At 52.5% G+C, this 17,658-nt stretch overlaps 1 protein-coding gene across 1 annotated transcript in view; it reads left to right on the top strand.

The window, feature by feature from the left end:
• The window catches only part of NOL4L (nucleolar protein 4 like), a 54,643-nt gene that overhangs the window by 11,574 nt on the left and 25,411 nt on the right, over positions 1-17,658 (top strand). The window contains exons 2-4 of the mRNA XM_027472754.3: positions 5,002-5,157; positions 8,315-8,426; positions 12,833-12,942. Of these exons, the coding sequence (XP_027328555.1) occupies positions 5,002-5,157; positions 8,315-8,426; positions 12,833-12,942 (378 nt within the window). The remainder of the gene's footprint in view (positions 1-5,001; positions 5,158-8,314; positions 8,427-12,832; positions 12,943-17,658) is intronic.

Here is a 17,658-nt window from a genome sequence, read left to right as displayed (position 1 = left end):
TGGTTTCTGTCCCTCTGTAGGTGCCCACTGCTTTTTCCTGTGTGTGTCAGCTCCTGGTCACAGCTGATCATTTTTTTTCTGAAGAACAACAATTTCCTTAGAACAAAGCACAACCTACAGGAAATTAGAAAGGCACAACACCAAGGTTGTGAATCTCAAAGCAGCAACCTGACAGCGCCTCCGTGCACGTAGCAGAGGGAACCACCACGGGCACCGAGGACGAGCAGGGATTGCTGATTGCTGCAGAGATGGCACCGCCAGGCGTGAACCCTCGTGGGGGCACGGGATGGGGAGCCTGGCTCCTGCCCTGCAGCACTGCAGGCAGAGGGGACGGCGCTGCCTCTTCCCTGCCTGCAAGGGAGGTGACCTTGAGGGGCCGCTCGATGCAACCAGCCCCAAAGCTCCCATTCGGGTGTCCCGGGGATGAGCGTGACAGCGGCCCTTCCAGGTAGCCAAGGGAAGTAAGAGTTTAACGTGCCGAGAGAGGCTGTGCTGAGCCGGGGGGAGATGCTGTGGTCGAGAGACAGAGACAAGGACTTTCATGTGGGACGTGCGAGGCCAGGGGAGGGCTGAGGGTCTGCTCCTCGGACAGCACGCAGCGTGCAGCCATAATCAGCAGGGCTCTGCCGGCAGGAAGTGGCTTTTTGCTCGCAGGAAGCTGAATTCGGCTGCTATCAGCCCCTTGCGTAAAGGCCAGGGGAGCGTTTTATCTGCCGTTGAGCGCAGCAGATGGGGAAGCAGCCGGCACTCCCTCCTGTCCCGCTCCTTTTCCAGCACCCCTGCCCCATGGCCCTTGCATGACCCCCTCTGAAAACAGCCGCTTTGGTGCAGGGCACGGCTTGCTGCACCCAGGGAAGCTGCCAGCACTGCTGGAGGACACGGACATTGCCCCACAGCCTCGGGACCCCCAGGCTCCTGAGCTCCTCCTGGGCCTGTGCCGCATCCTCCAGCCGTGACCCCACCAGGCGTGCAGGCTGTGGGGAGCCGGACCCCTGGGTGTTCGGACTGAATCCTCCCAGCTTCTCTCAAACCAGAGGCTGGAGCCAGGAGAGGGGACGAGGGCACGGAGGCCGTGGGGCCGGGCAGCCCTTGCACGAGGCTGCTCCTTGCACATTTGGGTCTGGCATTGCACAGGGAGGCAGCAGCCGGTGCGGAGGTCAGCGTGGGGGTCCCACCACCCAGGAGGGTGAAGCGTGCCCCTCGCCGTCGTGCTCAGCCGCAGACCCCCGGCTTTGACCACTTCCACACCCCGGGCAGCCAAGAAATGGCCGCAGGGGGCTGCAGAAGCCCGGCGGGTGGCCGGGATCAGGGACCGGGGTGGCTGGAGGCGCTCGGGGTGGCCGCTGCCCACCGGGACCTGGGGCCGGCTTGCGGCCTTGGGAAATCGCCCCGAGGCCGTGCCCCACGGCCGGGCCGGGCCGGGTAGGACCTCGGGGGATCCCCACCAGTGGCCGCCCCCCACCAGCCGGTGCCTCCCCACCGTGAGGAGCCGGCCCCGGCCCGGCCCGGCCCGGGGGAGCGGATTACCGCCGGCAGCGCGGCCCCGCCGGTTGCCATGGCGACGCCGCTACCTGCCGCCGGGGCCTCAGCCCGGGCCGGGCGGCGGCGAACGGGGAGGGTGGAGAGGAGGGGGGGCGGCTTTTTATTCCCCCCCCCCATCCCTTCCCTTCGCCGCCTCCACCTCGGCAGATGTCACCGGGCGGCCCCCGCCGAGCTGCACGGCCCGGGGCAGGGAAATGGAGCCCGGGGGGGGGGGGACACAGAGAAAGGGCACGGCCGCGCCCGAGCTGCTGGGCCCCGGGGGAATGGGGACGAGCAGGGGCCGCCGAGGAGTGGAGGGGAGGGCAGGGAGGCTGTGGGAGAACAAAGATGAGGGGAGGGGGCCGTGAGGGAAGCCCCAGGCCTGCTGCCAGCTCCCCAAGCACGGGGCTCGTCCCTGGGTGCTGAGGGGTGAGGGGGGCTGCGGTGCTGGGGGTGCGAGGTGACCCTAACCACAACGCGGCCCCCTGCACCAAACGGAGCCACGGTGCCTTTAGGGTTGGTGCTCAGGGGGCTGGGGGTCGGGCAGGGGCAGTGAGGAGAGATGAGGGGCATGGGGAGAAGGGTGCAGGAGGCTGGTGTGGGAATTGGGGCCGAAAGGGGCTGTGAAGTGGGAGTAGGGGGCACGGAGGGGGAAGGGGGGTGAGGAGAGGAGGGAGACAAAGGGCTGTGGGGAGGAAGGAGGCTGGTGGGAAGCGAGGGGAGAAATGGACCAGAGGGGTTGGAGAGCACCAAAGGTGGCTGGGATGGTGGGAGAAAGGGGAGCAAAAGCTGTAGGAATAGCACAGGGGACAGACCAGGGACAGGAGGGGAGGAGAAAGGGGAGGAGGAGAGGCCAGCTGACACTGGGCAAATGTGGGAGGAGGTGGGATGCCTGAGCATGGCGAGGGGGCTCCCTCTGCCAAGTACCTGAGGTGCCGCCAGCTTCCCAAGCACCTGTCTCAAGGCCGACTCTTGAAATCTTGCACGTGTTTTGGGGGCTGGCAGCTCCCAGTAAAGCCCCAACACCAGCAGGGGGCAAAAGCATCCTTTATGCGCATCCTTCTTCCCAACTGAATTTTTATTGCTTTCTAAACTTAATGGCTTTTAAGCTGTTCTGAGATATTACGGGCTCTGACTCATGCCTTGAATACTCGTGAGCAATCCTGGGTGTGGAAGGAGGAAGGAGAGGGGTGTAGGCCCTTTGAGAGGTAACCTATAGCACATATGTCCTCTTAAATCCTAGGTCAACATTTGGTTATATTGCCACTGATAAACCTTCATAATCCCAGAATCACCAACTTGGTACAGCTTCTTATATCCCGTGGCTTTGGAACAGCTTGCATCTCACCTGCTTCCCAAAGCTAAATAGTCATCATGGGGGGAGAGGTCTCAGCATGGACAAGGGGCTGGAGAGCCTGAGGACTCGGGAGGGCTGCAGCAGGGGTCGGGCTGGCGAGGAGGCAGCTCTGGCACCCGGCATCCCGACGGGCTGGCGAGGAAGCCAGCACTGATGAGCAGAGAGGCTGTAGGGATGCCAGACCCCAAGGCTCTCCTAGCTGCAGTCATTGTAAAAGCAAGGAGGAAACGGGCAACCACCGGCCTTGCAGGGATGAGGGTATTTGCTGGTTGGGATGGCCCTGGAAATAGTGATTTGCATGGGGAGTTGTTTGCAACCTTAATTTTGAGGGCTCTGCTTGTTGCGACTGACTGTGCTTTTCTCCTGATGCAGTTTCCTTTGTCCTGTTTCTCTAATTATCCTCATTTCAACCCTGCTCTGAGGATTATTGGTCAGTAGGAAGCCTCCTAATGCCCATTCCTCCTTGGCAAGGAAATACCCATGCCCTGGATTAAAGTGAAACTCCCCGAACAGTGACAGAAGAAATTAGATCTATATTCCTCAGAAACCCTCCCTCAGGCGAAGTTTCCCGACCCCCACCACATCAGCCCTGCCACCGTGCCCCTTGTGTTCGTTCTCAATATTCTCTTTGTTACAGCCACCTTTATACACGGCTCAGAGCTCCCGAGGGAAGGGAGAGGTGGCTTGTGCAGGAAAAGCCCCGTGCCCGTTTGCAGAGCGAGCACGCCCACCCGTCCCACGTGTAGATGGTCTCTGCTCTGAAATCGGGGTGAGCAGCTTCACCAGGCAGCGCTTCACGGTAAAAGACTGCGTACCCAGCACGTTGGGTAGTCTTTAGCAGAAGTCCATCCCTCTAAATGATTGATTTTTGAGATTCCCTTGACTGGAGGCTTAAGAACAGCATTTATTCAATCTGTAGTCCGTGTGAGTATATACAGCCCAAGCACCGCTAACAACAAAAAAGACAGCTTGGAAGATGGGATATTTCCTTTGCACGCAGCCCTCTGCTCGCATTCACAGATTTGAATGCACGTGAAGATAGTTTGCAGGTCATTTAGATGTGCAGGTTGCTGCTCACCAGCCTGCTGTGTACAAACTGGGCTGCATCTGTGCATTTATTTTCAGAACGCGGGCCTCAAAGGGAAGTGTTATGTGTGTGTGTGTGTGTGTGTGTGTGTAGCATATATTTATATATACATACGCAGCAATGGCATTTTTTCAAGCAGAGGCAGAGTGACCTCCAGAAGCCTGGCCCTTTCTGGTACCCCCTGCCGTCAGGGCAGGCACCGACCGCCTCCATCGCTGCTCCCCGTGCCGAGGCTTTGTGCCCGAGCGCCGTCAGCAGCTGCCGGCTACCAAAAGCTGCCTCCCCTCCCCGGCGCTCCCTGCCAGCGTGAGCTGACACCGTTCTTGCCAGTCGGCTCGGAGGAACACTGCTCACCACACTTCCCACTCCCACCAGTCTGTCACCACTGCCGTGTGGCAGAATTACAGCCTCCTGCTCCTCGGCACATCCGAACACAAAGAGCTGTGCTGCTGCTGCCAGCGCTCAGCTGCTCTGCGTATGGGAGGGAGGGAGGGTGCCTCGGAAAGGTCAGTGCAGGGAAGGAGGGCGATTCTGACTCGTTCCTTTAGGGGCCGTATCCTGGCATCGCAGTGAAATCTTGTCCTGCTTATCGACCGTGTTCGTGGGGACGGCATTCAGCTGGGGTGCCCCACGCACGGACACACACGTCTCGGGGGTTCCCAGGGTGGTTTAGTACCGCTGCAGGTCCACAGAGGTTCCTCTGCCTATTCCCAGCCTAGCAAAATCATTCCACATTATGAAAATTGAATTTCTCGATTGGTTGTGACTCCGCTCTGGACTCTTCCCTCCTTTTTGTTCCTGGCCCAATTTCACTGGCAGCTTTAGCAGCAGAACAGCAGCAGCCGCCACTGCCCTGGCTACAGCATCCTCCTCCCCGGAGCACTGTTTAATTTATCCCCCACCTCCCCTGCGCCCCAGGCGGCTCGGGGCTGGCGCTCTGCGACTCTGCCCCCTCCAACCACATTAGCCCCGGGCCCATCTCGTCACCCCTGTCACCCACCGCTGACACTAACTCGACTTGCCTGCACTGTTGTAGGGGGCAGATGGACTGTCGGAGCCCGAGGGCATCTCTCTGAAACGCGTGGCTGTGGTGGAAGATTTCTTTGACATCATATACTCCATGCATGTGGAGAGCTCGTCGGAGCCGGGCAAAGCACCCAAACATGCCGGGCAGAAGAAAACCTACCGAGCGGTGAGACCCCTCTTGGTGCACCCGGTGGCGAGGGGATGGGTGCGCAGGGCAGCGGGATGCGCTGCCAGCGGGACGGGACGACCGGAGGGGGAGGCTGCAGGCTGGAGGCGATGGAGGCCGCTTGCCTGTGCGAGGAGGCGTGAGAAAAGAGTTGGTTAAAGGCACAGCAGCTGCGCTCAGGAGACGGGAAGCGGGGCTGCAGCAGCAGCACAACAGTACGGCTGCTTGGAGAGGAAAGACCGAATGAATCATACAAAGGCAACTGTACATGTCTGGGGAAAAAAAAAAAAAAAGGAAAAAAAAAAAGAAAAAGAGAAATGCTCAGCATCGCTGATGTGTGAGGGGATGTTTACCCTGTCCCCCGCGCTCTGCTCTGTGCCATCTGCCTCCCCTGTGCCAGCCTCTCCCCAGGGAAATGTCAGGGCTGGGCCTCGAAGGGCAGCAGCAGCCAGGAGAGGGGACTGGGGCACAGCCAGAGCCCGGCCCCGCTCTGCACCACGCCGGGGGCTTTGGCCTCAGCAGCCCAGGGCTCGGCTCCCTCCTCTGGAAAATGGAGGCTGTTCCCGAGCTGGGTCTCCTCAGGTGCTCCCCGGCTGCTGAGAAGCAGATCTATCCATCCTGAAGCCACTCTAGTTAGGTCAGGAATAATTTAGCTTGAAGTGTGCTTCTCCAGGGAGCTCCCTCTTTCTCCTGACTCTGCACAGCCCTTCGATGCAAATATTTGGGCTCTCCTGTTAAAAGAAGAGCTGAATTTACTGTCCAAATCCGAGCTGCTCTCCTGAATCCCACAGCCCCAAGGACCGAGTCGCCTGGAGACAGAAGTGGCTGGCAGCAGCTGGCATTTCTGGTGCCCGCAGCAGCTCAGAGAGCTCTGCACAGGCCACCCCACTCTCTGCAATGATGCCTGGGGTTGTGCAGGGCTTGCTGTAGGGCCGGAGCCCTCACGGGGCTGGGGGCTGTCCGTGTGCATCCCACACCATGGGATGGTGCAGCCCTGCCCTGCGTCCCCACTGCTGGCACTGCAGCGTGCGTGCCCTCCTGCCCTATGGACCACAACAGCCCTTCCCTAATTCCTTCAGTTCATCTCCCAGAAGGACGAGGCTCCCCCTGCAGCACCGTGCATCCCTCTGGGCACGGGGCTGCAGCTCTGGCCGGTTGGCTCGGGGAGCTCGGCTGCCCCCAGCTGCCTCCCCCTCTCCCCAGCATTTCTGATTAGAGAGGCACTGGAGAGTTTGCCCTTGTCCCTGACCTCCAGAGGGAGGCAATCAGAAAGGGAGTTTGGATGGGAGATAACTCATCAGGGAAGCTGTCTGCTCTGCAGAGCATCAAATCAGCTGAGAAATAACAACTGGACCACTAAAATTAGCTGAACATTTGCAGCAGGAGCTGAGGGGCTGCTAGAGCAAAAGCGACAGGGACACCGGGCTCGGTCCCGCAGGCGAGGCGGAGGGACAGCTCTCTGCATACGCCGCGGTTCCACATTTGCCAGCAGCAATTTTCAGGCCCTTGAACGTCAGCGTTTCCGTGGGAGCTCCTGGTGCTGGAGCAGGGATAAATTATCGCGCAGAGGCAGGGGCTGAGCCGGGCATCTAGGCAGCCAGAGCAGAGCTAGGTGGGGCTGTGCCTAAATAGAAGGAGAATCCCATGAGGACCAGGCACTGCATCCTCCATTTGAATCGCCGGGACGAGGAGGTCCCTGCCTGAACTTTCTACCCATCTGGCATTAGCATGCATGTAAAACACTGGGCTCTGCTGCCGCTCAGTGGAGATGGATGTCTCTCCCTCCCACCGCAGCACCAGGTCCCATTGCTGCTTCGCCATCACCACGCAACCCCCCTGCCCCAGCAGGCTTCCTCCATAATGTATTTGCCATTTATTTAGGAAGACTTAAACGTCACCCCTTCCCGTAGGATTAAAAAAAAAAAAAGCTTGGAAATCCTGCACCTTTGATTTTGTTAATGAAATGAGGTGGGAGGCTGAAGCCCCTGGCTGGAGGGGGCTGTGGGGGTCCGGGCTGCCCTGCCCCGCTGCCGTGGCTCCCCGGGTGTCTGGTTGCAGCCCCGCTTCCCGTGTGAGCCCCGCTTCTGCTGGGCTCGCCGCCCCGAGGAGGGGCCCGAACAATTGAATTTCTGTCTGCTTTATGACCCCACTTGTAAGTGCTGTGACCCCTGCTGGGGTCATGGCCCTGGTTTGGGAACCGCTGCACTGGGACAAGGCGCTTAGACCAAACAGGATGGGTGATTAGCTGGAGGAACCAACCCCAACGTGAGAGGTGGACTCTCCACCCTCTTAATGTCTCCCAATTAAGACCAGATGTCTTCCTGGAAGATGTTTTAGGCTGCTGGGCTGCAGGAGAACCTGGGTGAAGCTCCCTGCCTGGTGCTATACAGAAGGTCGGACTCCGTGGTCTCTTAACGGCCTTGAAGAAATCTTTACATTAAAATTGAAATTGCCTCCTCTTTTCTCCAAATAACCCAAACGTGGTCTTTAGAAACACTGTAAGATTGCTGCTGGCAGGGACTAATTGGAACAGCAGGGGCCCACAACATCCAGGTGCCTACTGTGGGTGCTGAGGTCTGGATATAGGGTTTTAACTTCAGGTATCCGAGTTTAAAAAATTTACCCTTAGCTCTTCCTCATCCGTAAAATACACATTTCCCACAAAGGTTCAGGGGATTTAATTCATTGCTATTTGTAAAAATGTTTTCAATTCCCTAGATAAAATATGTCACAAAAGTGCAAAGTATTATTAACAGTAATTGATTGTCATTGTGGGAAAAAGTGACCTGCCCTTACAAAAGATTAATGGATTCTTCAGGTTACTGGTGCGATGGTAATTAACAATGCAAACAGAGCTGGAGAGGCCTTACTTTCTCATTTGATTCATTCGTAGCTTCCTTCTTCTCAGATTCCAAGGAGGAGCAGAGAGGAGTTTTGGGGCGGGGGGGCTGAACCTGGCCCTTTTTGCTCGGCTGCCCTCCAAAGCGTGTTTGCAGGACGGGTGCTGCATGGGGCAGGGCAGGGCTGGGAGCAGCACCCCGTTGCTGCCCCATACCCCAGCTCGCTGGGCTGTGCAGGGTGAGGGGGGACGGTGCTGGACGTACCCTGGTCCTCGGGCTCTCAGGCAGGCCATGCAGCCCTCTCTTTGTTTCTCCAGATTGCAGAGACCTACGCCTTTCTCCCAAGAGAAGCTGTGACCAGGTTCCTGATGAGCTGCACCGAGTGCCAGAAGAGGATGCATTTCAACTCCAACGGACTGGAGCCCAAAGGTAAAGGCAATGGGATGGCACTAGCAGAGCGGGCAGCATCCCAAACCAGACATCACCAGAGAGCTGTCGGTGGCTGCCCCTCATGGGATGTGTCTGTACGAAATGTTTTCCCAACCTGGGCTATTTTCAGTGCGTTTTTGCAGGAAAGCCTAAAGAATTGTTTAAAACTCGTGTTGTCCATCACTGTTCATGCACTGTTTTCAGCAGAGGGAGTGGGAAGGGGCTGCTCAGCCCCGCTTTCCTTCCAAGCAGGCGATTCCTCTTCTGGGTCCACCTTCCCCAGGGCAACTGTACAAAGCTTGGGTCAAAACCTCTGCAGAGAGGTCTGCAATCAGCTCGTGACTGTATGTGGGTGGAAGCGTAGATCTCTGAGAAAACTTGAGCTAAAGTTTTTCCTTCAAACTATTAATTTGGTAATGAAAGACACTGAATGTGTCTGAATAACTGAAGTTTCTGATAAAGAGGGAATTTGCAGTAATTAATAGATATGCACGTCATGATCCCATTTTGGATAACAGAAAGCGTTTTGGTAATCAAAGTTATATTATGCCTGTGTATACAACCAATTAGCATGGCAACTGTGGTAGTTAGCTCATTACGATTCTTTTGTAAACTGAGCCAATCTGCAGCTCTGAGGCCTAAAAGCTATAAGCAGTACGTAAGATGGGATCAAGTTTTCTTCTAGAGTAAATGGTTAAAGCTGATGTTTTTATTTTATTTTATTTTATTTTTGAATTGTGAACTTGTTTTCCTCATCAAGTGCAAAACATCAAACTGACTCTGAGAGGTTTCACCCAACAAAATTACTCCTATAAAAAAATATAAGCAAACTGCAGAGAATTGGAATATTCCAAAACTCTTAAGGCAAATAGAATCATCTGGCAGCTCCTATCAAGCAGATGAGCAGAGTTAAATGAACACGGGATCCAACAATAGGAACTTTCTAGTATTAAATACCAATTTCAAACTGTTTACTACTAGGAACAGACCTACAGACAGCCCGGAGGTTCCGTTTAAGTGGATTATGTGTGCCACTTATCCATAGCTAGTTACTGAAATGCTTTGTGCTTGCTATATTTTTTAGAAACTCTCACAAATAATCCTACGTGACATTTATTAGCCCCTGCTCCATCCCTGCAGCCCCTGCCCATCCTGCCTGCCAAGGGCCCGATCCCTCCTTCAGATCAGGTCAAGAGAAATTGTGGCCTTTGGCCTCTGTGGGTGCAAGCCCGACCTTTACACCGGCCGCACCGCATCTGCCACACACGGGGCCCCTCGTGCTGCCCCCCGTGCTGCGGCTGCACCAGGAATTTGGGGCCAGGTCCCCTTTCCAGGGGCTGCTGGTGGCAGGGTCCTGCCCCGTGTGCCCTGCGTGCCTCCCCTGGAGCCGTGGCACCATCCAGGCTCAGTGGTAGCGCACGAAGGTGAGATGCTGGGTGTCCTCCCCAGCGTGGTCCTGGCTGCAGAAACCCTGAACGGAGCTGAGATCTGCTGCCCTGAGCAAAGCAGAGCAAAATGACTGCCATGAGGTTTTCCCCCTTACTAATTCTCTCGAAAATAACCCCAAGAGGAAGAGAACACCCATCAGAAGTCCTGCTCCTTACCCACCAGGAATGGAAGGACAGAAATACCTTTCTGCTCTGAGTAGTACCTAAATAGTGACTAAGTACCTGTGAAAACACAGAGAGTAGATTAGATAAGGTAACTTTTACTGGGGAAGAGTGTCTGATTTCACTAATGCATATTCAACAATTCATCTGGAGCAAATCACCAAAAAAAAAATGCTGGGGTTGTAGAAAAATTATTTAGGTGTATTCACATGCATAAACACACACAGACACACATATGTAAACTCTCACTCAGTAAGATAGAAGCATTGGAGTCATTCCTATCTATTCCTACTCCTCTTGTCCATTAAACAAGCCTCAGCACACTTCATTTGTAATCAGAAAAATCCCTAATTAAACATATCTAACACTGAACCCTGCAGGGCACCCACGTAATTCATGGAAGCAAAATTATCTTGCTCATGGGAAGCTTTGAACAACACCGCACTTTTACACTGTTATTAAATTAGGGCTAATTTCAGTGGAATTATACGAGTCCAGAATTAGGATTGAAACCATTTTACTTTAAACCGTTCTGCCTGTTTCATCTGTATTTCCAACACATGGGGCATGTGATAGTTAACTTTTACAAAAGGAGCTAAGGGATTCCAGTGTACCCCTTTTGTGACATAGGATTTGAGGATTGTTCCTGTGGAGTCCTCCAGGCCCTTTAAAACAAAGGTTTTCTTTATTTCCAGTTAGCTGTAAAACAAATAAACAAATACAAGTTTTTTAGGCTCCAGCTCTTCCTGTTGCAGTCGCCCAAATTACAGGACATTTGTTGCTGCTGAAGGGATGATTCCAGGGGTACCCAGGGATGGTTTCAGGCAGATCTAAGTGCCCAGGTTCATCTCCCTTCTCCTGCTCTCCTGGGGGTGCTGAGCAGCCTCCGATGAGCCTCGCTCAGCGCAGCAGCTCTGAGCTCTGATGGGCAAGATGCAGGAGAGCAGCGTGCTGGCCTCGCCTCTTTCAGGCCTGGGCTTCAAGGAGAGAGCAGCCCCATCTGTGTTATTCTTAGCAAAGCTTTCCTAAACTCATCCCGGTGACCCCAGCCCAGCTGTGTAGGAGGCAGGTTTTGTTCCTGGGAGCTTTTTTTTGCTTTTACTGCAGAACCAGCCGGCGGGAAGCACCCCTTGTGCTGGGATTTTGCATCTTTTTATCACAAGATAACATCCTTGCACAGTAGAAAAATGGCTTATTTTGCATGCTTGATGTATACATAGAACTGCTCCTAATTAATCTGTAGGTCGAAGCATGACAGGGAGCGGTGATATACAGCCATGAGAAAAGAGGAGAGGAATTAGTTTACAAGATCCCCAAGTTTACAACATTCCTAAAAGCTTTGCACCTTCATATGCGAGCGAGTGATGGCCTGAGTAACTGTGGCCATCTGTCCTCAGAACGCCTCAGATGCCCAGGACTGAATTAGCAGGACCTAGAAAGAAAACACCACATTTCCACGGACCTCGCCTAGGCTCGGGATGTGGAAGATTTGCAAAAACTTCGCAATGTTTAACTCAGTTACAGACAATATGTTTTTGGGTCAGGTAATTTCTTAGTCAGTCACGATAGATGTGAAATTTCCAGAGGTGTGAAGCGTCTTCAGGTCCACTGAGTTCCACGGGGACTTTGTGATATTCAGCATTTCTGAGAGTCAGGCCCATTACGTGTGGGTTGATGGATTTTCTAAGCTGCTGTAAAACATTTTGTGAAGGCTGTTTGTTAAAGGGGCTGTGTCAAAGGTGCCTGTGAAACTGGTGACCCCAGAAAATGCAAGCCAGGCAGTGGGATTCAGAGATGGGAATGGAAACCTCCCACCATCAGTTCACCTTCAGCTCCTGGAAATCCTTCTTCGTTGTTGCTTAAGCTCGCTTTCCCGTGGATGGCTGCACATCCCTTCTGAGTGCCCGGGAAGGTTGGGTCCGTTCTCCACACTTGCATATCCCCGTGCTGAAGGCAAAGAAATCTTCCTTTTTGCCAGCAGTCTTTCCTGTGGGAAATGGCAACTTTCCTCTTGAACAAACACACTGCATGAGCATGTAAATGTAGTGGTAGAATAAATAATTGTAGCAGTCTCCAAGTCCTGTGCAGGGAGCTCCACGGTGATGACGACAGAGCTGACAAATTTTGTGAATTCAGAAAAATCATTGAGGATTTGCTTTACTGGGACTTGCCTAGTCTGGCTGGAAAAAGTGATCTGCAGGAGCAGGCTGAATCAAGAGTGATCTCCAGAGCTCAGTATGATGCAGCCAGAGGAATCAACAGGAACAATTTAAGTTGAAGATTTTTTTAAAATTAAGTTTGTGTTTTAATGAGGGTGTTAAAAATAATCTTCATCACCAGATAGCGATACTTAATAAGTTGCCTTAATGTTAACTCCTACCTGAGGGAATCCTGGCAAAATTGGCAAGACTTTGCAATGCTAAAGCAAGCTGCAAATATATTCGTGTTCATCAACCTCTGCATAAATCCCATTTGCATGGAAGTGCTTCTGAGACTTCAGCAAGACTCAGTTTCTTCCTGTTACATTTTAGTTTGGTAGGCTGCAAAATTATATATTGTGTGTAGTCTTTTTCCACAGGTGACAGCAATGCTTTTTTTTTTTTCTTTTTCCAAAACAACATCTGTTCTGTAATTATCCTCTTGGTGGGGTCGTATTCTTATAGGAACCTTAGCTCAGCGGGCACCAGCTCTAGTTAGGGATCCTAAGTGCTTCAAATACATATGTTTAATGATTATGAGAACGCATCGCAGGTTTGCGCTCCCACATCTAAACTGAGTTTTCCCTCTGTTCTTCAGAGAGCGAACCACCTTCCTCTTTGGTTTCTGGGATCATTGACTACAACATGCCGCTCACCTCTACTTATCTGAAGCAAATGAAGCTGCGGGTGATGAATTCACAGGAACAGGTGAGTTCCTGCCTCAGAGCAGCGCGCGGCGCACAGCGGGGTTCTGCCCATGTGGAGGGGCAGAGGGGGCGGCTGGTGCTTTTTGGGGGATTTTTGGAGGATGCTTTTGGATATGTCCAGTTTTTCCAGGCGGGTCTGGCTTTGATGAAGTACAGCAAGTGTTGCTGCATGGCAGTGGGGAGGGCAGCCTGCCTTGAAGCTTTTGACTGTGAAAAAGCAAACAGTGGCATCAGTCCTGTCAGCGGAGAGGAGCTGAGGTGTACTTGGTGCACTTATTGTTTGTAGCAATCTGCTTGATCTTTAGACTTACGGTTCTTCCAAAAAGTTGTCTTAAAAATAAATACAGTGCATAGGAATTTGTTTCTCTACCCCTTCCTATTTGCCTGGGAGCTTTAGCAGATGGGCTCCGAAGCCCTGCCAATGCTTCAGTCGCTCTGGTCAGCAGCTTGGTGAGGCTCAGCTCCGCTCTTGTGTCGCAGTGGGAGAGGGCTCAGTTGGTTGATGAGAGTATTAGGCCACTGGATTTTGATTTGGGACTGGATGGGGCAGGCTGCCACAGGATTATATGCCCAGGCTACGCAATTTTCTGAAGTTCTGCAGCTGCAGAATTAGCTACGGGAACCTCTGTGCACCATGGAAACAGTCTATAAAAAGAAAAGCATGTTTTACTCGCTCCCCACAAACCAGCACTGGAAGCCAGTGCTGGATCTTCTTTCCAGCACACTGAAACCTAAATCTGATCTCCTGCGTTATTGCCAGTTTGCAGTAATGACAGAGTTTGCATTGTGCCGGGGAGGGAAACATTGCTGCTAGCTCGAACCGTGAAGTTGTGCCCCGTGGATATTTGTTTATCTAATAGCAACCTAAGGGGATGCTGGTAGGAGAATCCAGTGCCAGAGTGTGAAATGCCAGACGTGGGTTTGCTGTCAGGAGCTGAAGGGACAGACACAGAGCTCCTCCGTCGTTTCAGCGGTGAAACCTTGCCTGAGAACAAATCGATGTCTGACAGGAAGCGCTGCTGTGTTTCAGGATTTTTCCTTTGCCTGTGCTGGATGCCCAAGTGGGTTGAGGGCTTTGTTTGCAGCAGGCTGAGCTGCACGTCGGAGCCGCGCGGGGCTGGGCCAGAGGCAGAACTCTGGACAGCTCCAGCCTGGGCTGCGGGATGAGGCTGCGGGGTTTGGGATGCAGGACGAGGGACAGGGCTGCGGGGTTTGGGATGTAGGATAGGGGACAGGCTGCAGTAGGTGCTGCTGCAGGGACCCGTTTGGCCATCCAGGATCGAGGGCTGCCATTTCCTTTGGCTCATGCAGAGCGGTTGCTGGGTTTTGGTGCAAATCCCAGCAGGGCGATGTGACTGCAGCCCCCGCCGATGCACGTGCCATTAACTGCCAACCTTTTCTCCACCAAGGTTAAGGACTTGGTGGGCTGTGGAGGCTAACTGTGTTTTTCAGCGTTTGAGGTGGTTCCTTGAAGTTAAGCTTGATGTATACGGAAAGGACAGTCTGAGAGGTTTGTTTATTTACCACTGGCACGTTTTCTACTGATAGGGCAATTCCTCTTGGCTCCAAAGCGCTGTTCAAGAGAAGCGTGTTGTGAAGCTTAACTCAACTCCTGTGCCAGTTTCTGCAGGTAGAAAGCAGGACTTGCAGTTTGATCTTATTTCTGTAACAGGAAATTTCCTGGAAGCTAGCACACAGAATCTTAAGTTTTGAAGCTGCACGTTTAGGGATGCGTGTTTTGAGAACTTTGGTTCGGTAACTCAGAGTTTTGAGAAGTGTGCGCCCTGAATTTTGCTGTAGGAGTTTGCACCGGCTCTATCACTACACAGACAGATATGATGTACTGCTAACAAGAATGCTCCCTGAGCTGGGGAACAGCTGGGGGTCAGGCTGCTGCCCCCCTCTTCCCAGCAAGGCAGCTTTAGGGTTAGGGAGCTGCAACCGCAGTGGCTTCAGGTGTTTGCAAACTGCAAAAGTCCTTTAAAGGCAGGAGTTATTCTGATGTGGCTACTAGTGTAACAACAAGGAGAAAATGCTCCCTGCTTTTTAAGTTTGTTTGCACTACACAAATATACATGGTATGGTTTTTATATCTCAGAATTTACAAAAAGATATTGGTTCCTCTATCTCAGCTTTGCTGCCTTGCCACCTTGCCGCCTTGCACTACGCTAACATTTGATGGTATTAATAGAAATAAATTAAGCAACCGACTTGTGTTCTACTTGGCTTTTGCCAAAAGCAATTATTTGTATGCAGCAGCACCAGGAGGAACTTGCTTCACTAGGGGTAACAATGAATGAATTTATGCCAAAGTGGCCTTTTAACTTCATTATTCAGGAAAAAAAATGTGCATGTAACTGTAATTTATTACTGCCGTTAAGCACATCAGTATTAGGGCAACAGTGTCTCCACGAGGAAGCACAGCCAGAAGAACCTTAGAGAAAGCATTTTATCTATGCTTAGGGACAAAAAAAAAAAAAAGAAAAAAAAAGTAAAAAAGAACAGTAAAGTGAGGAGCTCTTTCCATGGCTGTTCATACAATGAGGAGTTCCTGCAGAATTTACAGAACAAGAAGGCAAATTACCATCCTGCATGGAAGTATGCAGAGAACAAAAGTCAAATAATTTTCTCACATGAGTGAAGATCAATATATTTTGAGTCAGTACATTTATTCTGGCATGCCTGACCCGTGCAGCTTATATTGGGTTCAGTAGAACATGCAGGAGCTTCTGGGCTGTGCGCCTTCCTTCACTCCAATTTTACAGCAATTCTCCTGTGTGAGAAAAATCGGGCCCTTCCCCTTGCCACATAGTGCAGAATTAGCCATATTTCAGGGTATCTGCTGAGGTATTAAAGCATCCTCTGAACTTCTGACCTTTTCAGTCTAGCAGCAAAAAGGAATGAAAAGAGGATATTTGATATTTATCTATAATGATCCTTCCACCTCATTTTCAAACGATAAATATTAGCATTTTTAAATGATTGCTGATTTGAGTTTATTGCAGTCATTTTCCAGACAATCTTTTCTATCTTATTCAAACTCATCCTTGGATTTATTTTCCATGCCACACCGTTCAGCATGATTTCCACCGAGGCCTCGTGCACAGTGGCTGGTGGAATATGACCGCAGTAGGAGAACAAACCCCAGCACTGAAATGCCAAGCTCCCTCTGCTTGGAGATGCTGGTGCTACCTTGGCAGGTTCGGTCTGGGCTGAGTAACCAGGTTTCAATGATACAGAAACATTTTCAAAGGTTGCTTCAATGACTGCTGACAGAAGGTCACACAATCAGTGAATGGCAGGAGCTGCTCTTGGATGTGAAATAACACAAGCTTTTTTCTCGTTGCTATGGCTTTGCTGCACGGACTTGTAAGTGCTGGAGAGGGAGAGGGGCTTGCCCTGCACCCTCACACTCCACCCGCCCATGAACTGCACGGTGAGGCTGGGGTGACAGTGCAGGGATGTGAAGTGCCTTGCAATATAAGAACTCGGTTTCAAGAAATATTTTATTGAAATCATTTTTTATCGAAATATTTTAACCAAAGCAAAAGGGTGAGCCTGGAGGGGAGGGCAGAGGACTCAGGTCCCCCCAGTGCACAGCGAGCTGACATCTCACGGTGGTTAGGGTCCAGCCTTGCTGCAGGACCTGGGAGATCACACAGCCTCATGGCCAGGGGGGCTGTCAGCAGCGTGAGGCCCTTCGCCTTCCGCTCTGCTTCCTCCCTGGTCCACCGCTGTTGTGCTTGCTCACTTGGGTGTCTCAGAAGGCTCCGGTATTACCAGAACAGCAGAGATGCATCTTGCCCTGGCACCGTGCTTGCTTCCTTGCTGCTTCAGGTCCATCTCCGTGCTAATGCAGGGATGCAGAACTGGCTCACTGGAGGCTGCTGGGGTAGGGAGGAGCGCACGGCTGGAGTGCAGGGCTCGTGGCTGTGTGACGGTGCTGGCCAGCCACGACTTGGGGCCGTCCTATGACCAGTGCAGGATTGGTCTAGCAAATGTCCTGGGGCAGATTTCTGAAATCTGACAGCATTACGATGATTAACGCAGGTCTGAGTCTCTCAGTTCATTAGTGAGAATTGTAGACATCTCTTTTCGTGTGGTCCAGAAGACCAGAGCCAGGTCTGGCAGATCTGTGCGAGGTCCAGGTACCGGGATTTAGCTGTTTGGGTGCGCTGTGAACAGTTGTGAAGAAATGCTGTGCGTTCATTGATGTGCGGAGAAAGCAGAAGCGTGCAGTAAGTATTCCTGTTCGGTGCTTGGAAGGAAGCGGGATGATGTGTTTGCATCACATGAGAATGATAAGGTACTTCCCAGTCCATTAGTAATTAGAGAGGGTGTTAAACATCTCCAGGAATAAATATCTCTAAATCAACATGACAAGATAACTTGCATTCAAGAGTCTTTTCCTCAGCTTGGGAAGATCGGTGTTTCCTGACATTCATTTTTAAGACACTTTGGAGCTCTGGCAAAATCCCCTTGGATTTTCCCCTGGAGAAAGGGGTATATTAGCCCTACGTGGAGCGTGGCACTGGGACCAGTGGTGATGCTGGGAAGGATGGGAGAGCTGCGGCACCGGGCACACAGCCTGGCAGGGAGAGCTTTCCGTGACCCTTGGGTGAACAGACAGGGATGGGGACAGCAAGAGGAGGCTGCATCACCCCAGATGGGCTTGCTAAGACCAAGACTGCGATGCCACATCCAGGTCTAGGGGCTG

Source organism: Anas platyrhynchos, chromosome 21 (assembly GCF_047663525.1).
Source record: "Anas platyrhynchos isolate ZD024472 breed Pekin duck chromosome 21, IASCAAS_PekinDuck_T2T, whole genome shotgun sequence".
NCBI classification, from domain to species: Eukaryota; Metazoa; Chordata; class Aves; order Anseriformes; family Anatidae; genus Anas; species Anas platyrhynchos.
The sequence above is the reverse complement of the archived record's forward strand: the minus strand, read 5'-3'. Positions and strand labels throughout refer to the sequence as shown.